This window comes from Carettochelys insculpta, chromosome 9 (assembly GCF_033958435.1).
Source record: "Carettochelys insculpta isolate YL-2023 chromosome 9, ASM3395843v1, whole genome shotgun sequence".
Taxonomy (NCBI): domain Eukaryota; kingdom Metazoa; phylum Chordata; order Testudines; family Carettochelyidae; genus Carettochelys; species Carettochelys insculpta.
This window is the reverse complement of record NC_134145.1, coordinates 46,749,903-46,774,446: the sequence shown is the minus strand read 5'-3', so window position 1 is coordinate 46,774,446 and position 24,544 is coordinate 46,749,903. Positions and strand designations below refer to the sequence as shown.

The following is a 24,544-nucleotide window of genomic DNA, read 5'->3' as shown; positions in this document are numbered from 1 at the left end:
ATTGGCAGCACCTAGCCAGCCTCCCTCCCTACTCTGGTGGTAAATGTACCAGATTATTGGCTATATGAGCTGTAAGAATTACTCTAGCCACCCTATTGAGGGAGGTGTGGGAGGAATTTTTCCCTTTCCATTGTATTGACCCATTCACAGTTGGAATTAGTTTGCCTTCCTCATAACAAGTTCAGGCGGGCCCTGTTCACACAAAACATGATGGGCAGTAGGCCGTATGCTGCAACTCATTACTGAAGTGTATAGCAGATGTTTACTGTAGGTACTGCACAAAAGAAGGCACACAGTAATGGACAAATGTCTTGGGGAAAAAGGTGTCTATACTGGACCACCCAGTATAGAACGAATGTGGATACACTGCAGATGGTCCAGGGAGGGCAACAAAAATGATGAGGGGGCAGGAGCAGATGACCTATAAGGAAAGGCTGAGGTATTTGGGCTTATTTAGTTTGCAGAAGAGAAGAGTGAGGGGTGGTTTGACAGCAGCCTTCAACTTCCTGTACACTTACTAAGTTTGCAGATGATAATAAGCTGAGAGGGGTTGCAACTGCTTTGGAGGATAGGGTCATAATTCAAAATGATCTGGATAAATTGGAGAAATGGTCTGAGGTAAACAGGATGAAGTTTAATAAGGACAAATGCAAAGTGCTCCACTTGGGAAGGAACAATCAGTTTCACACATACACAATGGCGAGAGACTGTCTAGGAATGACTACAGCAGAAAGGGATCTAGGGGTTATAGTGGACCACAAGCTAAATGTGAGTCAACACTGTCATGCTGTTGCAAAAAAAGCAAACGTGATTCTGGGATGTATTAACAGGTGTGTTGTGACCAAGACACGAGAAGTCATTCTTCCGCTCTACTCTGCGCTGGTTAGGCCTCAGCTGGAGTATTGTGTCCAGTTCTGGGCACTGAAGTTCAACAAAGATGTGGAGAAATTAGACAGGGTCCAGAAAAGAGCGACAAGAATGATCAAAGGGCTAGAGAATGTGACCTATGAAGAAAGGCTGAAAGAACTGGGCTTGTTCAGTTTGGAAAAGAGAAGATTGAGGGGAGACACGATAGCGGTTTTCAGGTATCTAAAAGGGTGTCATAAGGAGGAGGGAGAAAGCTTGTTCTTTTTGGCCAGTGAGGATAGGACAAGAGGCAATGGGCTTACACTGCAGCAAGGGAGGTTTAGGTTGGACATTAGGAAAAAGTTCCTAACGGTCAGGGTGGTCAAACTGTGGAATAAATTGCCAAGGGAGGCTGTGAAATCTCCATTGCTGGAGACATTTAAGAACAGGTTAGATAGATGTCTATCAGGGATGGTTTAGACAGTACTTGGTCCTGCCATTGGGGCATGGGGCTGGACTCGATGGACTCTCGAGGTCCCTTCAAGTCCTAGTATTCTGTGATTCTTTGATCCCAATAGGAGGAACTACAAAGAAATTTATTAAAATTGTTTGCCCACTGATATTATAATGCCATAATAGTATCGATACAATAGAAATCTTGGGTCTCTCAAATAGGAAAAAGAGCTATTGTTGAAAAATGGTGGCTTTTTAATAACCCCATAAGAAAAAGAGAAGGGGTCGTTAAAAGGGACAAGGAACACAAAGATGAAATCCACCAGATTTCTGAACCAAAAAGGAACTGTTCCTTAGTAATTTCCAGACCAAACACCAGGGCAAAAGCAAGGAGAAGCTGCTCCTCTTCAACAACACTGTCTTGTTCACATATCTGAGATGAATTAAAAACATTGAAATAAACTTTTTTTTAAACAACAGTAACACAAATTGCAGAGAATCAAACACTGAAGACTCAAAGTGCAGAGGGGCAGACCCATGAGGCAACTGCTGAAGTTTCCAAATCACTTTCAGATAAAGCTCATTTGGAACAAATTACAACAATCTGTTGACCTATGTGGTTGAAAAAATCTGTCTCTCTCATCAGCAGAATTTGGTCCAATAAAAGATAACTCTCTTGTCTTGATTCTGCCAGTCAGAATGACAGTGAAGGGTCAGTCTATCGAAGGCTCCCAAAAAAATGGCAGCCTGGGAAAGAGAGGCTTGAGCAACAAGAAAGAACTCATCACTACTTTCCTATATCTCACCATCCAGTGAGCGTCTAAATCAGACTTTGACAGACTGAAAAAAGTAGATCTCTCATATCTATCATAAAATCATCAACAATTTCGTTCACAAGAGCTGATTCCAGGATATCAGACAGTCAGAATTCAGATGAAGTGCCAGAAATATCACATCATGACAACACTGGAGCACCAAACAAGCATCATTTTACTATTCTTCCCCAAAAGGTAGGGACATCATAGGTCCTGAGCATGCTGGATTTGCTAAATAGCCTATTAGTGATTGGGGCATGGGTAATTGTAATGAGTGGTTACACCAGGAGTCAGGCTTAGTGCTTAGAGGGGTTGTTAGTGTGGAGCTGGAGCCCTGTGTCAGAGACCAGATCCTGGAGTCAGAGTCAGACACCAGAAATTGAAGCCAAGATTCAGGAGCAGGTTATCCAAAGTGAAGGAAGGCAGGCCCAAGGTTGGGGCCACGGTTGGCACAGGAGCTAACACAGCCACAGCCAATACTTTAAGCAACCTCTGAAGTGCTTCTGCTGCTGGGGTTAAGAGCTGGTCTGCTGACGCTTAACTAATCAGCCAGTGTAACCAATTACGCCAGCTGTGCTTAGAGGTTGCTGGAAGATCGCTGCAGGCCTTGCTTCCTGAAACAAACAAACCTAAAATAGTTCTACAAGATGATTCCAAGTCTTTGCTATGAGGTAGTAAAAGATTCTTGACTTCTGCCACAGGATGCCTGGGGGGATTCTATGTAAAAAAAAAATGAACATCCAAATTAGCTAGCCTCTTCCCTACCCATGTCAGATCCTACAGCCCATCTCTAATCTTAAGTGAGCCGTACATGTAGCTACTTTATTAGAGCTCAATTTTTTGTTTAAATGAATGAGATAAATGGGAAAATAGTTTGCAGGTGGGCAAGTACCTACTGTAAGTAAAAAGAGAAGTTACTCACCGTAGTAACGATGGTTCTTCGAGATGTGTCCCCGTGGGCGCTCCACGATAGGTGTCGGGCTCGCCCCGGCGCCGCAGATTGGATCTTTCCAGCAGTTTCTGATGGACCACGCATGCGCCGGTGCACGCCGCTCCCTTGCGCGCTCCTGGCCATGTGCGCGATCTGGTCCCCGCCAGTTCCTTGACCAACCGCCTCGGATGCTCCTGAAAAACACTAAACAGAGATCCAAAGCCGGGAGGATGGGCGGGTGGTGGAGCACCCACGGGGACACATCTCGAAGAACCATTGTTACTACGGTGAGTAACTTCTCTTTCTTCCTCGAGTGTCCCCGTGGGTGCTCCACGATAGGTGACTACCCAGCAGTAACCCAAGAAAGGAGGTGGGTAATCGGGTTATGTGCAGCTTGTCCCCGAAAGGACCGCTGTTGAGAGACAGGTATCCTCTTGGAATACCCTGTGTAGGGCATAATGCTTGGCGAAGGTGTCATAGGATGACCATGTCGCCGCTCTGCAGATGTCTTTTAGCACCATGCCCTTGAAAAAGGCTGTTGATACCGCCACCACCCTGGTGGAGTGAGCCCTAGGCAGGGCCAGTAAAGGAGTCTTTCTAAGTTCGTAGCACGTTTTTATACAGGATACGATGTGCTTCGAGATTCTCTGCGAAGAGAGACCTTCTCCTTTTGATCTGGGAGCGAGAGAGACTAGGAGTCTATCCGTTTTTCGGAAGGACTTAGTCCTGTCTATATAAAAAGCCAGCGCCCTCCTCATGTCCAGGAGGTGTAGGCGCGCCTCTTTGTTGGAGTTATGAGGTTTTGGATAAAATGAGGGTAAGACTATAGGTTTGTTAATCTGAAACTCTGAAGAAACTTTCGGAACAAAGGCTGGATGCAGCCGTAAGGTTACCGCCTCCTTCGAAAATACTGTGCAGGGTGGCGTTGCCATAACTGCCGCGAGCTCGCTCACCCTGCGAGCTGACGTGATTGCAAGAAGGAAGGTCGTCTTTATCGTAAGGAGGCGGAGGGAAACTGTGGCTAAGGGTTCAAACGGTGGTCCTGTTAGTGCATTAAGCACCAGGTCCAAGCTCCACGAAGGTGGAAGTGGTTTCCGAGGGGGGCACAGGTTTACCAGCCCCTTCAGTAACCTGGTAACCATGGGATGGGTGAACACCGTGGGCCCTTTCTCTTCGTGTCGGAAAGCCGATATAGCGGCAAGGTGGACCTTCAACGAGGATAGGGAGAGTCCGTCTCTCTTGAGGTCCAGTAAGTATTCTAATATGACAGGTATAGGCACAGCAAGGGGAGCTAATTGCTTGGTAGAACACCATGCAGTGAATCGAGTCCATTTCTGCTTGTAGGTCTTCCTGGTGGAAGTCCTTCTGCTACTTTCTAGGACTTGTTGCACTCCCTCCGTACATGTGCTCTCTAGGGAGCTGAGCCATGGATTAACCACGCTTGCAGTCGCAGGCCTCGGGGGTGTGGGTGCACTATAGACCCCTGGGCTTGCATGAGCAGGTCCGGCGCCACCGGAAGGGGCATCGGTGGGCGGTCCGACATGCGCAGGAGTAAGGGGAACCATTGCTGTCGATCCCAAGTTGGGACTACTTGGATCATGCGGGATATCTCTCTCCTGGCTTTCTGCAAGACCTTGTGGATGAGCACTTTGGGAGGAAATGAGTATAGCAGGCGGCCCTTCCACGAGATCGCGAATGCGTCCCCCAGGGACCCCCGTCCCAGTCCTACCCTGGAGCAGTATTGTGGGCACTTCTTGTTGCGATGAGTGGCAAACAGGTCTATCTGGGGAAACCCCCATGCATGAAAAATTGGTCGTAGCAGATCGGAACGGATCTGCCACTCGTGTGTGAGTGCGAAGTGCCTGCTCAACTGGTCTGCCTGCACGTTGTGAGCGCCTGGTAAATACGAGGCTTTCAAAGTTATATTGTTGGCGATGCACCAGTTCCACGGGTGGACTGCTTCCGCACATAAGGCACGGGACCGAGCTCCTCCTTGTCGATTTATATAAAACATGGTGGAGGTATTGTCTGTATTGATCCCGACTGCTTTGCCTTGTATATGGTCTTGAAAGTGTTTGCAGGCGTTGAACACTGCTCTGAGCTCCAGTATATTTATGTGCAGCAACTGTTCCGTAGGGGACCACAGTCCCTGCGTCACCTTTTCGCCCATCTGTGCTCCCCACCCTATGTGGGAGGCGTCGGTGGTGAGAAAGATAGCTATTTGTGGTTGAGGAAAGGGTACCCCTGTTAGCATGTTCTTGGGGTTCACTCACCATTGCAGGGATCTGCGCACCTCTGTCGTGGGCGACACCACCCTGCGGACGGTGTGTGCTGCCAGTTTGTAGACGCTTGCCAGCCAGTGCTGCATGCTGCGCATATGCAATCTGGCGTTCTGTACTACGAACGTTGCTGCTGCCATATGGCCTAGCAGCTGTAAGCACGTTAGAACCGGCACTGTGGGGCTGAAGGTGATGACTTGTACGAGGGAACCAATGGCGCGAAAGCGGGCATCTGGTAGATAAACCCTTGCTGTGATGGAGTTTATGCGTGCCCCTATGAACTCTATGTCCTGTGTGGGGTCGATCTTTGACTTCGCCAGGTTGATGACCAGGCCCAGCGAAGAGAACGTGCCTGCTGTAACGTGTATCATGCGTAGTACCTCTTCCTTCAAGGCCCCTTTCAGTAGGCAGTCGTCCAGATATGGAAATGTAAACACCCCCTGTCTGTGCAGGTAGGCTGACACCACTGCCAGGGTCTTGGTAAATACTCTGGGGGCTGAGGAGAGGCCGAACGGCAGAACCTTGTATTGGAAATGGTCTTTGCCAACCATAAACCGGAGAAAACGTCTGTGAGCCGGGTGGATTGTTATATGGAAATACGCATCTTGTAAGTCGAGGGCTGAGAACCAATCTCCATCGTCCAGTGCCGTAAGTATAGAGGCGACTGTGATCATCTGAAAGCGTTGTTTGCGCAAGTACCGACTGAGGCGTCGAAGATCTAGGATGGGCCTCCAGCCTCCTGTTTTCTTCTCTGTAAGGAAGTATCTTGAATAGAACCCTTTCCCTTGGAGTTGCTCCGGCACTCTTTCCACTGCCCCTATAAGCATAAGATGGTCCACCTCCTGCTTGAGTCTTGCTTCGTGGGAGGCGTCCTTTAGATGGGGCCTGGGTGGAGGTCGTGGCGGTGGGAGCGACTGGAAGGGGATCGCGTAACCCGTGGCTATGATCTCCAGTACCCATTTGTCTGTGGTGATCTTTTGCCACTGGGTGTAGAATGGTCGGAGGCAATGATGGAACATAAGCTTTGGATGACATTACGCGATGGTAGTGATAGTGCAGCCCTCGATCTGTCCGTCAAACTTGTTGCCTTTGGCCCTGCCCCGAGGAGGCATGGCTCTGTTGGGAACGTTGCCTGGGAGTTCTGTACTGTTGGTGCTGTTGATGCCGCCCTTGCTCGTAGCCCCTTTGGTAGTGAGCATGCTGGGGTTGATACGGGTATCGTCTTTGCTGACAGTAATACTTTTTCTTCCTGTATGGAGGGGTATAAATCCCCAAGGTTCTGAGAGTAGCCCTTGAGTCCTTACTGGAATGAAGGACCGAATCAGTTGATTCAGCAAACAATTTCTGTGTGTCAAAGGGGAGATCAACAATCTTCGCCTGCAGATCCCTCGGGATACCTGATGTCTGAAGCCAGGATTCCCTGCGCATGACCACTACAGTAGCCGTTGAGCGTGCCGCCGTATCTGCTACGTCCAGGGCGATCTGAACTCCTGTCCTCGAGGCTGCGTAGCCTTCCTGCACGATGGCCTTCAGCACCGGCTTCTTATCCTCTGGAAGCGAGTCCATGAGGGAAGTCAGCCTGGAGTAATTGTCAAAGTTATGGTTCGCTAGGTGTGCTGCATAATTTGCCATTCTCAACAGTAGGGTAGAGGAGGAGTAGACCTTTCTGACGAATAACTCTAGCTTCTTGGCATCTTTGTCCATTCCCCTTGTCTTGTACTGAGAAGTTTTCGACCTCTGTTGAGACGATTCCACCACCAGATAATTTGGTTGTGGGTGACTGAACAGGAACTCCATGCCCTTCGCCGGGACGAAGTATTTCTTATCCGCTCTCTTGTTTATAGGCGGAGCGGACGCAGGGGTCTGCCATATCGTGGTTGCGGACCTCATAATTGCTTCGTCGAGCAGAATAGCTATTTTGGAAGAGGCCGGAGGTCTCAGGTTTTTGAGGAGCTTATGGTGCTTCTCCTGCACCTCTGCTGTTTGGATGCCTTGCGTCAAGGCCACCCTTTTAAACAGCTCTTGGAACTGTTTGAGATCGTCCGAGGGGTGGACGTCCCCTGGGGCCGTAGCCTCGTCGGGGGAGGACAGAGAGGAACCACTAGGGTAAGCCTCTCTGGATCCCTCTGGGTCCTGTTGACAGTGATACATCTTCTCGCTGGAGGCTTGTGAGGGGAAATCTCGGGGTTCCAGAATCAACTCCCCCTGAGATATTTGCGTTTCCGTCCCCCTCCGCGATTGCCCTCGGGGATAGTGAACCGTCTGAGGGGACCTGTCCCTGGGGGTATGCCTATGGTGTCTACGCCCCGCATGATAGGGGCGACCATGGCAACATGGGCACGGTTCCTGGGATGGAGACCTGGACCACTCTCGAGGCGCATACCCCCAGCGTCTGGGGGGAGCGAGATCGTCTGGGTGATTGAGACAATGGTGAGACTGATTTGTGATAGTACTCCAGGGGGTCAAATCCCAGAAAAGGCGACGGTGGCCCGAGCCATGGTGACGCTGGCTGGAGGAACGGGGAGGGAGGCTCAGGGCAGACTGGGGGAGACCCCTGCCTCCTTGTTGGAGTTCGCAGCATAAGGGGAGGGCTTAGAGAGAGCAGCCCTGCAGCCCTGTCTGGAGAAGGGCTGCGGTGCCGGGTTTTCTCTGCTGCCTTTCCCCTCCCCTGTGGGGCTGAGTCCGCCCCTTTCTGCGCCGGGGATCTCGGCCCTGCTGTCGGCGCCGCGCTCGGCACGCTTCGCTGCGGTGCCGCGCGGGTGGTCTCCCCTGGCGCCTGCAGGCCGCGTGCCTGCGAGCTCTGCACCGTCGGCGCCCCAGGGGTCCGTGCCGCTAGCTGCGGTGCCGCCGGTTCCGGCGCTTGCCTGGCCGCCGCTCTGCCCGCGGTGCGGGCCGGCTGTTTGATTATTGGAGGCTCAGCCTCTGCCACGTGCGCTTCCGCACCGCCGCCGCTCGTCTGTGATTGCGGCTGGGGGCTACGTGCTGCACCCATCCCGCTCGCTGTGGCTGCTGGCAGGGATCGGGTTGGCGAGAGCTTCCTCCGTTTTTGCACTGATGGGGTGAGGGAAGCCGCCTTCCTTTTATGGGCCCCTGCGGGTCCCTCTTGTTGGGGCCGCTCCGGCACGTCTGGCTGGAGGGCCTTGTCAAAGAGCAGCATTTTTAGCTGCATTTCTCTGTCCTTCCTTGCTCTAGCCGTGAGCTTTGCGCAGAAGGAGCATTTTTGGGTGACGTGAGATTCCCCCAGGCACCTAATACACTGACTGTGCCCATCGGAGGCCTGCATAGCTTCGCGGCATGACTCACTCTTCTTGAATCCTGAAGAGGACATTGCGGTGAGTCTTTGAGTTGTTAATAGGGTACTTAGCACCTTCTCTGTGCTTGTTCCCCTCTTGGACTCAGCCTGCCGCGGCAGGAGGCCTAATGGCCTTACGTCCCCAGGCCTCCGCTGCTCCTCTTGTTTCTAAGGCTTTTATATACTTTTTTTTTTTTTTTTTTTGCAATAAGAAAAATAAGCTAACTTAAAGACTGAAAAGAAACTCTCAAAACACTTAAAACATTAAATACGCTGACTCTGGCCACAGCCTGAGCAGATTCCGTCTGCAGCCGATGGCGGTTAAGAAGGAACTGGAGGGGACCGGATCACGCACGTGGCCGGGAGCGCGCAAGGGAGCGGCGTGCGCCGGCGCATGTGCGGTCTTGCAGAAACTGCTGGAAAGATCCGATCTGTGGCACCGGGGCGAGCCCGACACCTCTCGTGGAACACCCACGGGGACACTCGAGGAAGAACACCACTTCTTCAGATGCTCAAAATGCTAAAGCCAAAGAACCCACATGTACCCAATTTCCAGATTACCACCTTATTATTAAGGTTAAAGTAACATTTAGAGCATTTTGTCTTTTGAAACCCTTAAGACTGTGACACAGTAAAATAATGCAAAAATTATGAAAAGCCTTACAGGTTTGTATCTTAGTGCATCTCTGTAGGATCCAAACAATGCTGCTTGTGCCCTAAGGAAAGCCCTGGCTACTCCATCACCCGTAGCTGTAGACTGCTTCTTCAGTTTATTTTTCAAGGCTGAGACCTGCATGACAGAGAGGAACAGCTAAATTAACACCTCAGAAATTGGTACAGCAAGGTATGAACCCAATCAGCAGGCAAACTATAATGTCTAAGGTCAGCCAAAAATTCATCCTCCTCCTTGATAGCTTATCTTTTTAACTGCAAAGAGCACCTGCTGACCTGTTAATTGAAATGAAAGCAGGGAATGATGGCAAGTGCTAATGTAAATTGGTTTATGCTCTCTTTTTTCCCAAGGCCTCTTGACATAAATAAGCTTCAATTATTTTACAGTAACCTGTGTGAGAGCCACCTTTCTACAGATTTTTTGCAACCATAACGTGTGTCTGCCAGTCTGAGATGAAACCAGTAGGACATCTTTCATTTATGTGTGAAGGGTTATTTTTAAGGGCACTTAAAGCTCACTTACCACTCAATTTTAGGGTTTCTGTTGCCAACTTATTAGCATGCATCATTTTTTATGCATTGTGGAAGCAGTTGTCACTACTGTTTGCTAGCTGGGGAAGGTCTGTTTACATTCAGTAGTGTGAGAGTTTTTAGAATTGTCCTAAGAAAGAAAACATTTGATTTGGGGTAGAGGGAGGGCAAGAATGAAGAAGGGAGGGGGATAACACCTTTTTATTAGCGATAAGACACCTGCAGTAAAAAAATAATTAATTCCAGCTTCTGATTTCTGAAGGAGCGCTATCCTGTTTTGTGCAGTAAAAAAAACAAGTTCTGGTGGTACAACTCTGCAAAGCAAGAGTAATATTAGATTAACAGGACATTTGTTTGTTAAAAAAGTTTTGGAGCAAGATCATATATTCTGGAAATATTCTAATAGTTAAAAACACAAGAAAGATCTTGGAATGCAGAGCACTTTTAATAACCTTGTTTGGAGATTCAGAATACCAGAGAGTTGGAGGAAAAAATCAATTGCAATTATTACAAACATGTGTCTCCATATTAATTTTATCGCATAATGTCTAGCAAAACAATACATAAGTTACCAAATATTGCTCAAAGCATCATGTAAGTTGGCTTTTTCTTTAAACAAAACTTTTAGGCTACCCTTATAAGCACAAAAGTATCACCAAAACAGGTTTCATTTTTATAAGTGTATGCAAAATGCATGTCTTTTTGTTTCTTTATGGAAGTAGTCATGACTGTTCTCATAGATGATGACTGTAATTGAAGTGTCAACCTAATTAATAACTAAACTTTGAACAATACTAATGAGAACTGAACATGGCATCAGAGAAAGACCAGCTCTACAGGTGATAAACCTTAACAGTACTGACATTTTCCTCTGTAAAGTCACAGTTACTATGATCTGATCAAAGAGGAAGACCCCCATTGGGTCCAATTATAACTATAATTTTGAAAAAAATAGCGAGTTATGATTTTCATAATCTATGCAGAAAGGTCTTTACTGTATAGGTATTCTCCCCACAGCTGTGATCGTTCCAAGATCAACAGATTCAGATAGAAGTTTAGCATCTTAGTCCATTAGCCCAATGAGAGCATGCACCAATGCACACGTCTTTTTTTAACTAACACCTCAAAAGGAAAAAACAAAGAGTACATTTAACAGTAAAGAAACAATTACACAGTTCAAGTTTGCAAAAATAAATGCTTGTGGTTTCACTTTCTTTGTTAGGTAGTTTCAAACTGAAGCTTATTTAATTGAATGGGGACGCATAACTTCTTTAAAAGAAGTGTGTGTCAGCAATTACAGGAATATTTCAAATGTTGAAATAGGAGAGCAAGGGAAATGAAGAAGAAAAAATAAGAGAACAAACCTGGTTTGTGAAAAATGAAAACCAGATTTCCACTTTTTAAAATCCAGTAGAGCATTTCCTAAATGCCAGGGACAGATGTTCCCTCCCTTCCTACTTAAAAAGATAATCTGTTTTTGTGTAAACATAAATATAAATAGGGCTGCGAAAAATATTCCTGGTATTCCAAGACAAATTTGGACAGCAAAATTGTGCATGTTACAATTTAATTTTGTAATATTATGCCTTGAATGTTTCCATATAAAATTGATATTCATTAAACTGAAAATTTCACTCTTTAAAACTTTAGACCAATCTCAGGGGTTCATTTTTTAACCAAAGCAATAAAAGAAAACAAACAATAAAAATCAGGCAGATTTTCACAAACTGGAAACAAAGTCCAAAATATATGTCACCTCCCAAATGGTGAATTAGGAGATTTCCACTTACAACACAATTTGTCAATCGAATTTAACTGGTTTAGGGTAAAAATTGTTTTTGAGTCACGACCATTTACAAGAATGCTATTTCATACTAGCTACGTCTACACTTTGGAAAAACTTCGAAACTGCCATGCTAATGGCCAAATTGAAGAATACTAATTAGGTGCTGAAATGAATTTCAGAACCTCTTTAGCATGCTGCCAGCTGTGGCACTTCGAAAGTGCTGCATTTTGCTTGTGCATGGCTTGTCTACACTGGGGTTCTCTTCAAAAGGACCCTGCAAACGTCAGAATCCCCTTATTCCTATCAACCTCGAGCCCTGAGAAAACAGTGGGTGCACCGGGGAAGTGGCAGCCGTGTGTGCTGTGGCCCAGAGCCCCAAGAAAACACTGGCAGCAGGTGCTCTGGGCCCCAAGCTCCAGGAAATCAGCAGCAGCGGGTGCTCTGGGCCTCAGAGAAGCAGCAGCCATGGGTGCTCAAGGCCCAAGCCCTGGGGAAGCACTGGCAGCAGGCGCTCTGGGCCCCAGAGCCCCAGGGAAGTGGCAGCTGAGGGTGCTCCCTGCCCAGAGGCCTGGGGGAGCGGCAGCTGGGGTCCTCCTAGCCCCACCCTCAGACCCCAAGAGCCTAAATACAGGACAATTTACCCCTTTTAAAAATAAGTAGGGACACCTCTTTTGTGTCCCAAATACGGGACCGTCCAGCCCAGTATGGGACGGTCAGTCACCCTATGAAGTGGGAGGAGCACAGGGTGGTGAAGAAGCTGGGGACATGTGGGGGTGGGGAGCTCCAGCTGGGCGCAAGGTGGTGACGTCCAATAATTTGGAAAATTTGGTAATGTGGCACCTATCGAGGCCTGGACATGCCAGATTAAAGGAATTTTACTGTATGGTGATATTATACCACCCAACCATCTGTGTAAGCAAAACCAAAACACAGCCAGCAATGACAGACTGAAAACCAGGGGAAGGTATGTTTTCTGTTGAGAGGAGAGAAAATATTGCAGTGAGCATAGGAAAAGGTGTTGGAGGGGAGATAAGGCAGCTTGTGGGAAGTGAGATGAGGTGAGTTGAAGGGGAGATAAGGCAGCTTGTAAAGGTAGAGGTGAGGTGAGCGTATAGATAGAATAAAATAAAGCTTGGTGAGGGAGGGAATCAGTCTATATGTTTAGTCAATAAAAGAAGTCGACTAGGCAATCAATATAGTCGAAGCTTTGTGTGGCAAAAAGTAAACTAGCAAGCTATACGTATGGGAGAACTTCACCATCCCAAGCATCTATCTGGTTTACATAATAGCAGCAAAGAGCAGAAAACAACCATCACCACTGCTGCAGTTCTGGATGCATTCTAAATGTATTAGTTCGCTGGTACTGAAGAACTCCACATCAAAGTCAGATGAGCAACAACCACAGGATGTCAACAAACTCCAAGATAGATGCTGTACTCTCGCAGTAAGAGTTGTGTTAACAACTTTCATGGAGTCTGCTAATAATGGCAAATGTATCCTCCAAAAGATTATTTTGTAGTTTAAGCTCCCTCTTGGCTACAGGTGAGGGGGTTAGGCTACAGGCCTGGAGTAGCTCTACCAGATCATAGTGCACCTCCTAGTCTTGGCAGTTATGGTTTCTCAGTGGTCTAGGTCCCTCCCACAGACCATATTCAAGTGATAAGAGTTCCTTTAGTATTGTCCCCATAAATACTGAGTCACTGGAATGGTACTGGCACAATGTTCTTCAAAAAAGAACATAGCTAAGGAAAATGGTGGTTAAAACAAAGAAGAAATCTGAAACTAAGCCAGACTGAACTAAGATAATTCGGTACTTATGCAATGACTCAAGTGTGAACAAAGGAGGGAATACATGCTGTGAAGTTCTTTGGAATGGATCAATTTCATTTACTTGGCTATGGGGCAAAATCTTGGAGCATGTTAACAGAGAAACATAAGGAAAATCATTTGCTAGTGGTGGTGAGCCAAGGAGAGGAAATGCGAGTCACATGGGATGACATGATAGTGACAATATTAGTAACGCAAATGCTTGAACAAAAACTAACAAATTTCAACGTACATTGATACAATATCAGCAACAAAATCAAACATGTATGTTCAACAGTGCATTCTTATGGAGCTCAGAAAGCTACAAAAGCTAAAACTGGAATCAAGCAATTCACATAAGGCAGGGACAACAGTAAAATTTGCTTCCAGGAGACACTAGTGATCCATTAGAGCAGTGAGAGATTGGACTCTTAAAATACATCGAAAGTAAACTGTTTATCTTGCTTTGACCATTCTCAGATACTCTTGAGAAGGTCACTCAAGCTATGGCCTCACAGAGAAGTTATTTTGAGATAAAAGCTATTATTTTGAAATAGCTTTGCTGTCATCTACACTACACAAATGCTATTTAGAAAAATTCAGAATAGCAGGTGTGTTATTTCAAAATTGATAAACCTCATTGCAGGAGGAATAGTGTTCATTTTGAAAAAAGTATTATAACTATTTCAAAATAGGCACTGTTAAAACGTGAGATATTGCTTATTTTGGAATAGCTATATTGAAATAAGCGCTATTCATTGTCTTAGCATCCATTTCAAAATAATTATTTCAAAATAGGCGCTAATTCGAAATAAAAGCTGTGTGTTTAGGCTATGTATTTAGAAATAGCTAAGTGCTATTTTGTAATACTTTTTTGTGCAAAGCAGCCCCATTTCAAAATTGCTATTTCTGAACAGGACTGCTGTGTGGACGTAGCCTCATTGACTATTAAACACTAGCAAGCAAGGCTAAAGCAAAGATATGGAAAAGTTGGAACTAATAGGCTATCCTACCCTATGGGGCTGGGGAAGCAAGCTTTTTCACAAATGCCGGTACATTCTGAAAGGTAAAAGCTAGATACATTAAAGGGGTAAGCAAAGAATGCATCACAATATTGGAAACATTCTTTGCACTTCCCTGAAGATCTGAAACTTTAAAAAATGCAGCGGAATCATGGTTAACTGTAATTGATTTAAACACATGTAACTTGTACCTTGATTGCTTACTAAAGGTGACTGAAGACTACAATTAGTCTTTCATAAGAAAAATGAAAACATTTATGATTATCTTCACATATTTATATTTAATAATCCAATAAAACCATTTTGGGAGGATTTCAAAATGAAAACATTCCCCTGGGGTTCTTATTAGAAGAGTACTGGCTCCACTCCTGCAGTTTCTAAAACACTAGTCCCATTGGACAAATTCATGCAAAAGGGCTCTTTGAAATCAACAAGACTACTAATCTAGGCCTTGATCCAGCAAACACTTCTATATGTGCATAGTCCCTATTAATGATTGTTAAGTAAAGCAAGTGTTCAAATGTTTGCAACGAGACAGGCTGAGCCTACATGTGCCATCCTTGCAGCTCCTATTTGCCAGGAACAGGCAGGGGTTGTGGGTATAAGAGGCAAGGCGAGCAAGCTCCGGTGGGTGCTATGGTCCTGTGCTGTAGTGGGGCAGGTGGGACCTCCAGCTTCAAGTGTGTGCTTCTGTAGGGCAGGCAGGGGCTCCGGTCTCCAACCTTGCACTGTTGGGGCAGGCAGGGGGTTCCTCTTCATACACTGCTCCCCCACCCCACCCTGTGTTGCTGCGGGGAAGTCAGAGGCTACAGCCTTGGCCAGGCCACTGGCTAATGCCACAGATGCCAGTCCAGCCCCGGCCACAGGACTTTCTGGTCCTGCAACATCCATGGTCCTGATGGGCCATGAGTGTTGCTGGATGAGGGAATACTGGATTTAAGAGGTTCAGCCTGAAGTATGATTGGGAGTTGCTTGTTTTTCAACCAGCATTCTTGTTAAATCAAGTCACTGTAAGAATGAAAGGAGTCATAAGCAGTGAGAAAGGACTGGCTAAAGGATGGAAATGGGGGGCAGTTTGAAAGCAAATTTACTTAAACGAAAGATAATCTCAGAATATGTAGCTCATTATATTAATGAAAAGAGTTTTTCTATGCACTGATTTTAGACATTTTGGGCCTGAATATCAACTTATGTTTAAACAAATTTGGGCATCTGCTTAAATGTAGGTATTTCCAAAATTAAATAGGGTTCAAATAATTTTAAATTTAATATTCTAAATTCTAAAATTATACCAATTTACTGTGATGCCAAATGATTATAGAAGTCTCTACACATTGTAACTAATGTGATCAATTACACAGTTAGGAACTAAACACAATTTATTTTACAACAGCACTGTTGCACTTTGAGGAATAACTTACACTCTAAGGAACTACTATTCAAAGCAAATACTCAGTTTTCTGAATAAATCACATAGTTTACTTATCAACTAGGGAGTGACTTTAAATAGAAAGCTGATTTATGATGTTTAAACTCGTTTACTGTATATACTTAAAATACAATTCTTGACGAAAAGGACACATATAGGCACTGTCCTGCATTTTAGTTCCCAAATGCATACAGGCTGTCTTTCTTTCAGTTGCTCTATAGGTTATTAGTACTTGGGCACCATTATTTAAGAAAATGTAGAAAATATTAAAGAAATCATAATTTTCTACAAATCTTTTCCTATTTCTCAAAGCACTGACAAACAGCAAGATAAGCAGCAGATCCAATCCTGAGGTAAATGTAATTGTTCATGATATTAAACACATGATATAAAACTTGCAAGTCTTTACGGACATACTTAGCTTTAAGTACACTAGTAGTCCCCCTGACAAAAAGTTAAACATCTGTGTAAGATACTGATGGATGGGGACCAACTATTATAATTTCAAGGTGCTTGTAGTTGTAACTAACCATTGAAAACTTTGTAGTATAAGACCTTAAAGGGAAAAAAAAAGTATATTGGGGACTATTGTATTAGAAAACTAACTTTTACTGAAATAGCTATTACTTTGTTTGTTTGTTTTCAAGAAATGAGACAAACAGATAGTGAAATGATGAAATCTGAAAACAAGTGCTCTTGTCAGAAGAGAGGAAGGCAGCTTTTTCCCCGCCTCAAGAAAAACAAAGAATTCCTGAAAGTCTTGCATTGATTTATTTTTCCAATTTTAAATACCTTAGGAATAGCGGAACTGCTACTGGCATGGTAGTATTTCTAACAGTCAATAAATCTAGAATATTATGTGTGAATATTGGAATGAAGCCATTAAGAAGATTACAGCATGCAACACAGCAGAGGGTCTACATGAAAAAAGGACTGGTAATTCAGGACAACTGTGACCACTGACCTTTGAACAGTCAAGACCACTGGTCAATCTGACAAAATAATAGAGTTCACATGCACAGAAATTTATCTAGCCTGTAACTATAATTTAAATGCTTAAGTGAATGATTTTAAAAGGTTCTTTAAATTTCAGTTAATTATAATGTATTAGACACAATATCAAAAAGTATTGTTTCAGATTTCATATTATATTTTTCAAGAAATTAATTTGCAACCAAAGAAATATTAACATTTTAATAGTCATAGCACTAGACTTTGGAAAATTGTTATATGTCTTGCCACTGAAAACATATTATCTTCAGGAGCATTTATTAAGTAAGCTGTTATCCAATTTCCTTTTAGACACTAGTGGCAGTTTTAGAATATCCTTTGAAAATGTTAAATTTATTATGGTGCCTTGTTCATCTGTCTGAAACCAGTGTTTGGAGGGGGATAGTAAACTTAAAGCTTCCTTTCTACTTTCAGAAATGTCTAGTGCTTTAACACTCTTAATTGCTATTCCTGTTCATATATATTTTCATCAAAAAGTTTATTACTCTTCTCTATATGTTTGTGGGATTATTTATATGTATTAATAAGTTTTATACCTGCAAGTTTATGTGCTGTGGTCTTTTTAATTTGATCTACTAATTTTGTTCTATATTGTTTATACTATACATTAGGTATTTATATTCATATTGTAACACTTATACTGTTCTCCCCAGATATTTTATATGCCAAAATTTGTATACTGTCTGTATCCTTTGTTTAGGACTTCTCACCCACACACATATGTGTTTTTAATTTAAAAATTAATTCCACAAGGAAAACTGCTCCACTGCTCAAGTCAGAAAGATATGGGGAGATTTAAACAAAATATAAAGTAACCTACTAAAACTTGCCAAGAAAAATATGTTCAGATAAAACCTGGCAAGTGACATCTATAAAAACACTGTTTCCCTGTTTTGTTCCATACTGTATATGGAATGCTGTATTTCGTAAAAAATCCACTGTGTACACTGTGCCTTGGGTAACTCCTATTAACATCAATAGGACTTACACACACACACACACACACACACACACACGGGAAAACACACCTGTAAAATTATGGGTATTTGTGTTCACTAATTTTATTTTAATGCATCCTATCTCATCAGAATATTTTGATAAACACATTTGAAAACAGATTTCCTCCCAAAGAGTACACTCTTCTTTACAATTTGAAATCATTACCATTTACAACACTGGTATATAACAGAAGATTATACTTAATTCTGAATTTCACATCTAAGTATCATGTGACAAAGGATATATACTTTATGACATACATTTTAACCTCCACAAAATAACATTTTTAATTTAATGCAAAATCTGACAGAATTATTGACACAACAATGAATGACTGGCATTTTTTGACCTAACTTGTAATTCTTATACAAAATACAATAAAGAGACTGAAGAATATACCACAATTACATTACATATAACCAATATCAAATTATTTTGTTAGAGCTTAGAGATAGCTTCGTTTGACACTATCTGTTGAAATTCTGCCATCATTATTTCAAAAAAGCTAAGCATATAAAAATATTTAAAAAATATTCCACTGAGCGTTAATATTGGGATTTTGCTTTCTGTTATATGTTTATTCAGACAGGTTACCACTGAGAGATAGGGCTTATCAGTCACTATAGTGCCTAAATTTGGTTAAAATACTAAGTTTGAAAAAGACTGCAGATTTAGAAACAGGCTACTATTTGATTTCACTCCTTTATATAAAATATGTTTTTTTTGTTGACAGACATTTAAAATAGCATACTACTATTATATCTTGAATATCTAAAACTCAAAATACACACATTGGTATCGACAAGGTACCCTTTCAGTGTTATATTAAAGAAAAGCAAGGTAAGTGTAATGCATTTTTGAGAGTATTTAACATGAAACACAGAATACGTTCCATTTTCGACAGCAGGGTCGGGGGGGGGGGGGGGGGGAATCTGTGCAACATCAAAGTCCAGAAAGAACTGGCACTTAATTTATCATACTTTACAGACAAAAGACGGTTGTCATTTCAAAAGGATCAGATGTCTTTTATGACAAACTGGGTTAGCAGTTTAATTTACAAATAGAATTATAAGTAAGCAGTCTTTTCTCTGCCAAAGCAAATGACAAACAGTGTAGGTTTTCATTCTGGTGACCCTCAGCAGGATAGAAGAGATTAAAATAAAACTGAAATAATTTAGAGAAAACAAATAAATGTTTCAGAAAGTTGAAGATGATCAAAGCCTGAATTTTCTGACCCCAACTGTACAAGCATTTCTTATTATATTGACCAGTGCCATCAGATCATTAATTAAAAGGAAAAGCGCTGGCAGGTGGCAGGGAAGCAGAAGCCGATAATTGGCCCCCTTCCTTTTGCCTTCAAAAACTCTCTCATTCTTTTGCAAGACATGCCACTAGGCAGACAGAAATGCCTATTTTGTAATATAATGATTAAAATGAGATGAAGAGAGACTTGTGTTTAAAGCAGCAATGGCTAATGAATGCAGCTAGCTTTATAATTATGATCCAGCTTTTACAATAAGGAATATGATGTTCCATTCAACATCTCCTCAACCATCAAAAAATAAAATAAAAATCTTAAATGTAGGGTCTGCAGCTAATACTTTTCCTCGACTCCTTTTATTTAGGTTAGCAATAGCAGGCAAAATCACTCTTAGTAATTCAAGCTACTAGGAAATAAAAAAAACAACAACATGAAATACTGATCAAACTTACCACTTCAGTAGGTATGTTGTTCAGGTCGTTAAATGGGTTTTCTAGGGTGTTTGTGTCAACATTTAACATGACCACATCCTCCAGTGATCTATTTTTCACTCTCTGGTAAGGAAAAAATACAAGTGGTATTAGTATTTTAATACAGTGTCCACCTAAATTACACAAGTTTCTATGCTTCACTGAGGATTATACCAAGATTATAACAATTTACAAAAAATGAAGACAACATTTTCATGTTTTGGGTCATGGGTATCATTATATGAAGTTTTAAAAAGTACTTTCCTCTTCAGTAAGCAGCAATACTGCAACAATTGCATACACTTTGAAATAACTGTGTGGCATCTCAACAATAAAACCATAATTTTATTCAAATATTTTTCTGGATAATTTCTGCCCTCAATTTACATCTATGTAAGCCTGCAGCTGGAAATGTATTTGTACAGATATAACTGACAGTGCAATTTGACCCTTCATGCTGAAACTGTTAAATATTAACCAGTTCATTTATTCTGACCCCAACGTTAAAATAAGGTGCAATGAAACTACAAGTGGGCATTTAAAGGATGCCAGTTAACAACTGGCTGATGATATACAACTCTAGTACCTATCGTTATATGTTTCAAAGTTTTCAAAATCACGAATGAATTATGTAGCCCTAGAAGTATGAGGATTGAGCAAGTGGCAAAACTGGGTTTAAAAAACCAATACACAATCACCATTTAATTTTAGGGAAATTATAAAAGGTAAAATTAATATACTGTAATCAGTGACATACTATACACATCCAGGTCAAACAAATGAAACTTACGATAAGGGAAAAAAACGTGAAGATTTGCCCAATAAAATCTATCATAGAGACGTAACAGATGATTTGAGTGAACATAATGCTAAATCAGTCTGATGTCTTTTACATCAGAATGTCAGCATATCATTGTCTGCCAGCCACTCAAAGAGCATGATGAGCAGCTACAATTTGTTTACCACTGAAACAAAAGAAGTTGCTGAATAGTAGTTAAACTACAGATGGGAACTAACAGGTAGCTGGGTTAGTCTGTAGTCCAGCAAAACAGAGGCAGAAATGTAGCACTTTATAGGCTAACAAAATGATTTATTCGGTGATGAGCTTTCGTGGGACAGACCCACTGTATAGCTAAGCAGTGGGTCTGTCCCACGAAAGCTCATCACTGAATAAATCATTTTGTTAGCCTACAAAGTGCTACATTTCTGCTGCTTTGCTCATACATGAGAAGGTCATCACACAAGAATAAGTAAGTGAAGAACAAATGATCTCAAAACTCTTACTGTAAAAGAAGTCAAGCAGGATCAGCACTAGTTAAATACCAAACAAAATAGATATAATTTTAAATTAAAATCAGAAATGGTAGGTATAATAATTTTCTGAAATTTATAAACAACAATAAGCAGATTAGATGAACATGTAGATGTTTGTCAACAAGAGTGATGGAACAGATAGGCCAATGATTGCTAGTGCCACCACAATGGAAATATTTTGGGGGGCCCCGAATGTCTTCTCCACCACAATATCTGTTTCTGTTCCTTTTCTCGCACTCAAGAGGGGAAGGTAAAATATGAGAGAGACTTGGTGGAAGGGCTGGACCAAGTGCATGGAATCAGGCCCACAACCTGCTGGGAGCATGAAGGAGCAATTACCCTCCCCATTTCTTTTTCTATTTGACTAGCTGTAGAGGCTGTGGTCACAAGGTGAGAATTATGTGATTTGGTTTTTGGAGGAAAGGTGGCTGAAGTGTTGCCTATACAGTCTTAGAAATATGTCTCAAAGGAATAACAATGGTTTTAGTTGCATAGTAGACCTTCCTCAGACAACTTACTGTCTTAGAGGAGTAATAAAAGAGGAATCTAAAGTTTCATGTTGCTATCGTCAACACAATGGCATTGTCAGATATAGGATCCTTCCTGACAAAAGGAGTAAAAAAAACCCTATGTCTGGAACCATCAAAGCAAATTACAAATGTATCTTTTTCAGGGACAAAAAGGTATGCTGTGTTCAATGACAGAGCTGGAGGAGAAAAAAATCCTATCTGAACATAGTCCCTGTGCATTTACTCTTGTTTATAATTTATCTGTTGTTGTAAGTCTAAACCAAAGAGAGCTTTGAATGGGAGAATGACAAAGTACCATCTATGAAAATCAAGAAGCAGACTATACAAACAGGATCAACGACATGTTCAAATGATTACAAGTCATCATAAGAGGAGCTGCTTTTTCCAAAGCATTAACGATTGCTCAGGTACAGTGCCTGGAAACTCATTCCTTCCTCCCACACTCTAAAAAAGTAACCTTTAGTCTTTGAGCAAAACAATACTGTTCTTTAAAGTTATGATTATACCTGTATATGAACATCTGATAACATGAAATGTTTCTACAGACAAGGTTTCAGCAGAATAAAAATGTAAAAAATGTAATTGGAAAATCAAGTCCAATACTCTCTTAGAATGTTTGGCTTGTGAGCAGAGAGGCCACAGATGCTCAACAGACTCCACGAGAGTCTTATACCATTATCATAAATTTTATTTTTTGGAAAAAGATGAGGCCAAAAGATTAAGCACATTTGTAATGTCAACAGCCCTAAAGAACCATTTTTACTTTTTTAACAGTTAAGAGAAACTATAATAGTTTTTTTGGATGGACAGTTGTGTACACAAGATGAAAAGCAGCAGTTTCTTCAGCCTTTCTTTCTCACGTTATTAAACTGAGTATTGTAGCCTGAGGATGTGTCTTCATTGCAACAAAACAATTGTGACTGGTCTGTATCATCTAACTTGGGTTTGCAGGATTATAAAATTGCAGTGTAACACTTAGGTTTTGGCTGGACTCCATGAGGTGAAAGGATCCAAGAGTCCATACTTGAACCCGAGTGTCTACACTGGAAATTGATAGCTTTGCAAACCAAGACCTGCAAACCAGTGTCAACTGACAATGGCCAGTGGCAGTGTAGATATATCCTATGTGAATTAGGACGACTTAGTTTACCTCTACACTAAGCGATAAATTCATATGTATTAATATTGATTTCGTAAGGTTGAATTTCATAAATTCAAATTTGAGTGTCCTCATCTCCCCATGTGTTCCCCACAAAGTTGACTTATTGCTCCCACACTCAATTGTCAAACATCAACTGCTCCAGCAGTGCATTGTGGGAACCTATCCCACAGTGCCCTCACCCTGTAGCATTCTGGGTATTTTCGCTGATGCAGCATGAGAAAAAAAGTCCAGGAAGTGGTTGTGGGTATTTGACTTCATCTTCCCACATTGCATTGCCCTCATTCCCTTCCCATGGTAAGCAAAGGTCCATTTTTCCCAGTGGAAGGAAGGAAAAGTAGAGCATCAACAAATATCACCAAATTAACAGAAATCTCTTGCTTCTATAACTAAATTGCTTTTTAAAACTGTAGCTGTAACTGAATTATCAAAGATTTTATAAAAAGCAGCAGGTGTGTGTCTTTCAACTGGCCCTCCACCCACTGTCCCCCTCCCTTGATTACATCTGATCCCTGAATATGACATAGGGACAATGCAAAGCTTGAAGAAAGAATAGATAGTAAAGGTTTTGGAAAAAAAGAGATTTGGTGAGGGAGGGGTTTTTGGCTTCCCAATTCATTATACAGCTTCAGTGCCCTGGGACATTCGAGCAGTCTGTGACTTCTCAACTAGCCCCCCACCCACTCTTCCCTTCGTGAAGGGGTACAAAGTTGCAGGGAAGACCATAGAAAAGACTAGGAAAAAAATTGGCTTCCCTCTTCACTACAGAGACATTGCCAACATGAGGCTTGCTAAATGTCAGTGCCATTCTGGGCGGGGTTTGGTATTTGGTCAGTTGACATGGTCCCTGAAAATGCTTTTGCGTGATGGGGTGTTGGGTTCATGGCTCGAGGGTCACTTGAGCTCTTCTGCCTGGGCGGCAGCCAGGCCCTGTAATTCGTAGCCACTGGAGGAGATGTCCCCCGCCACCCCAGTGACAGCTAGCCCCCAATGTCTCTGTTGTGGCGGGTTACAGGGAAGGGGGTTGGTTAGAAGGCCAATGGAGGCATTCCCCCAGGGCAGCAGCTAGGCCCTGCAATTTGTAGCCACCGGGGGAGACTTGCCCTGGATAGCAGCTGGGTCCTGCCAGTCTTAGCCACTGTGGGAGACTTCTCCAGCATGGCTGTAAGGCCCTGAAATCTTAGCCACTGAGGGAGATTCCCCCTGGGTGGCTGCAAGTGCCCAAAAATCTTAGCCAGCAGGGGAGACTTCCCCCAGGGCAGCTGCAAGCCCCCAAAAATCTTAGTTGCTGGGGAAGACTTCCCCCCACCCTGGTGGCAGCAAGCCCCCCAAAATCTTCACCAATGGGGGAGACTACCCCCACAGTGACAGAAAGCCCCCAACAATCTTTTCCACCCTTGCTAGCCCTCACTGTGCACAAGCCAGGACATGGTGCTGCCTGGCAGCATAGTCAGCACTCAACAGCAGGCAGGTCCTTTTATTGGGTTGGGGGCTAGTCACATAATGTGGCTGGGTGTGGAAAAATCCCAACTGCATGGCACCTGCAGGGTGAGTGAGAGGGGGCCTGCACAAATGTAAACAGCTGAGAAGAAGTATCTTGGTCTCTCATACAAACACGACTCCCCCTCCAACAGCCTAGCTGCCATGTGGTGCAGTGGGGCAGGGGCTGAAGCTAAACAGCACAGAAAAAACCCCAAGTGCCTACATAGCAGAGGTAGAGACAAAACTACAAACTCTGTGTTGTAGCTGTTTGTAATGGGTGGATGCGCGCACAGCGCCAATAGCAAAGAAAAACAGTTTTCAGCCTCTCATACAAACATGACCCCAGAGCCAATTCCTGGTCCTGAATTGAAATTCATAGTCTTCCTGTTACCTAATTACTACACACCTGGAGAGCAGCGGAGATGGAAGCAGCCAGAGCAGAGCACTCTGGGGCAC

General features: G+C 43.1%; 1 protein-coding gene across 3 annotated transcripts in view; it reads right to left on the bottom strand.

Moving 5' to 3' along the window:
- Positions 1 to 24,544, bottom strand: part of DENND1B (DENN domain containing 1B) — a 297,081-nt gene that overhangs the window by 64,763 nt on the left and 207,774 nt on the right. For all 3 annotated transcript variants that reach the window (XM_075002439.1, XM_075002440.1, XM_075002441.1), the window contains 2 exons: positions 19,586 to 19,687; positions 9,281 to 9,406 (listed from right to left, as the gene is read on the bottom strand). In XM_075002439.1, coding sequence (XP_074858540.1) covers positions 9,281 to 9,406; positions 19,586 to 19,687 — 228 coding nt within the window. The remainder of the gene's footprint in view (positions 1 to 9,280; positions 9,407 to 19,585; positions 19,688 to 24,544) is intronic.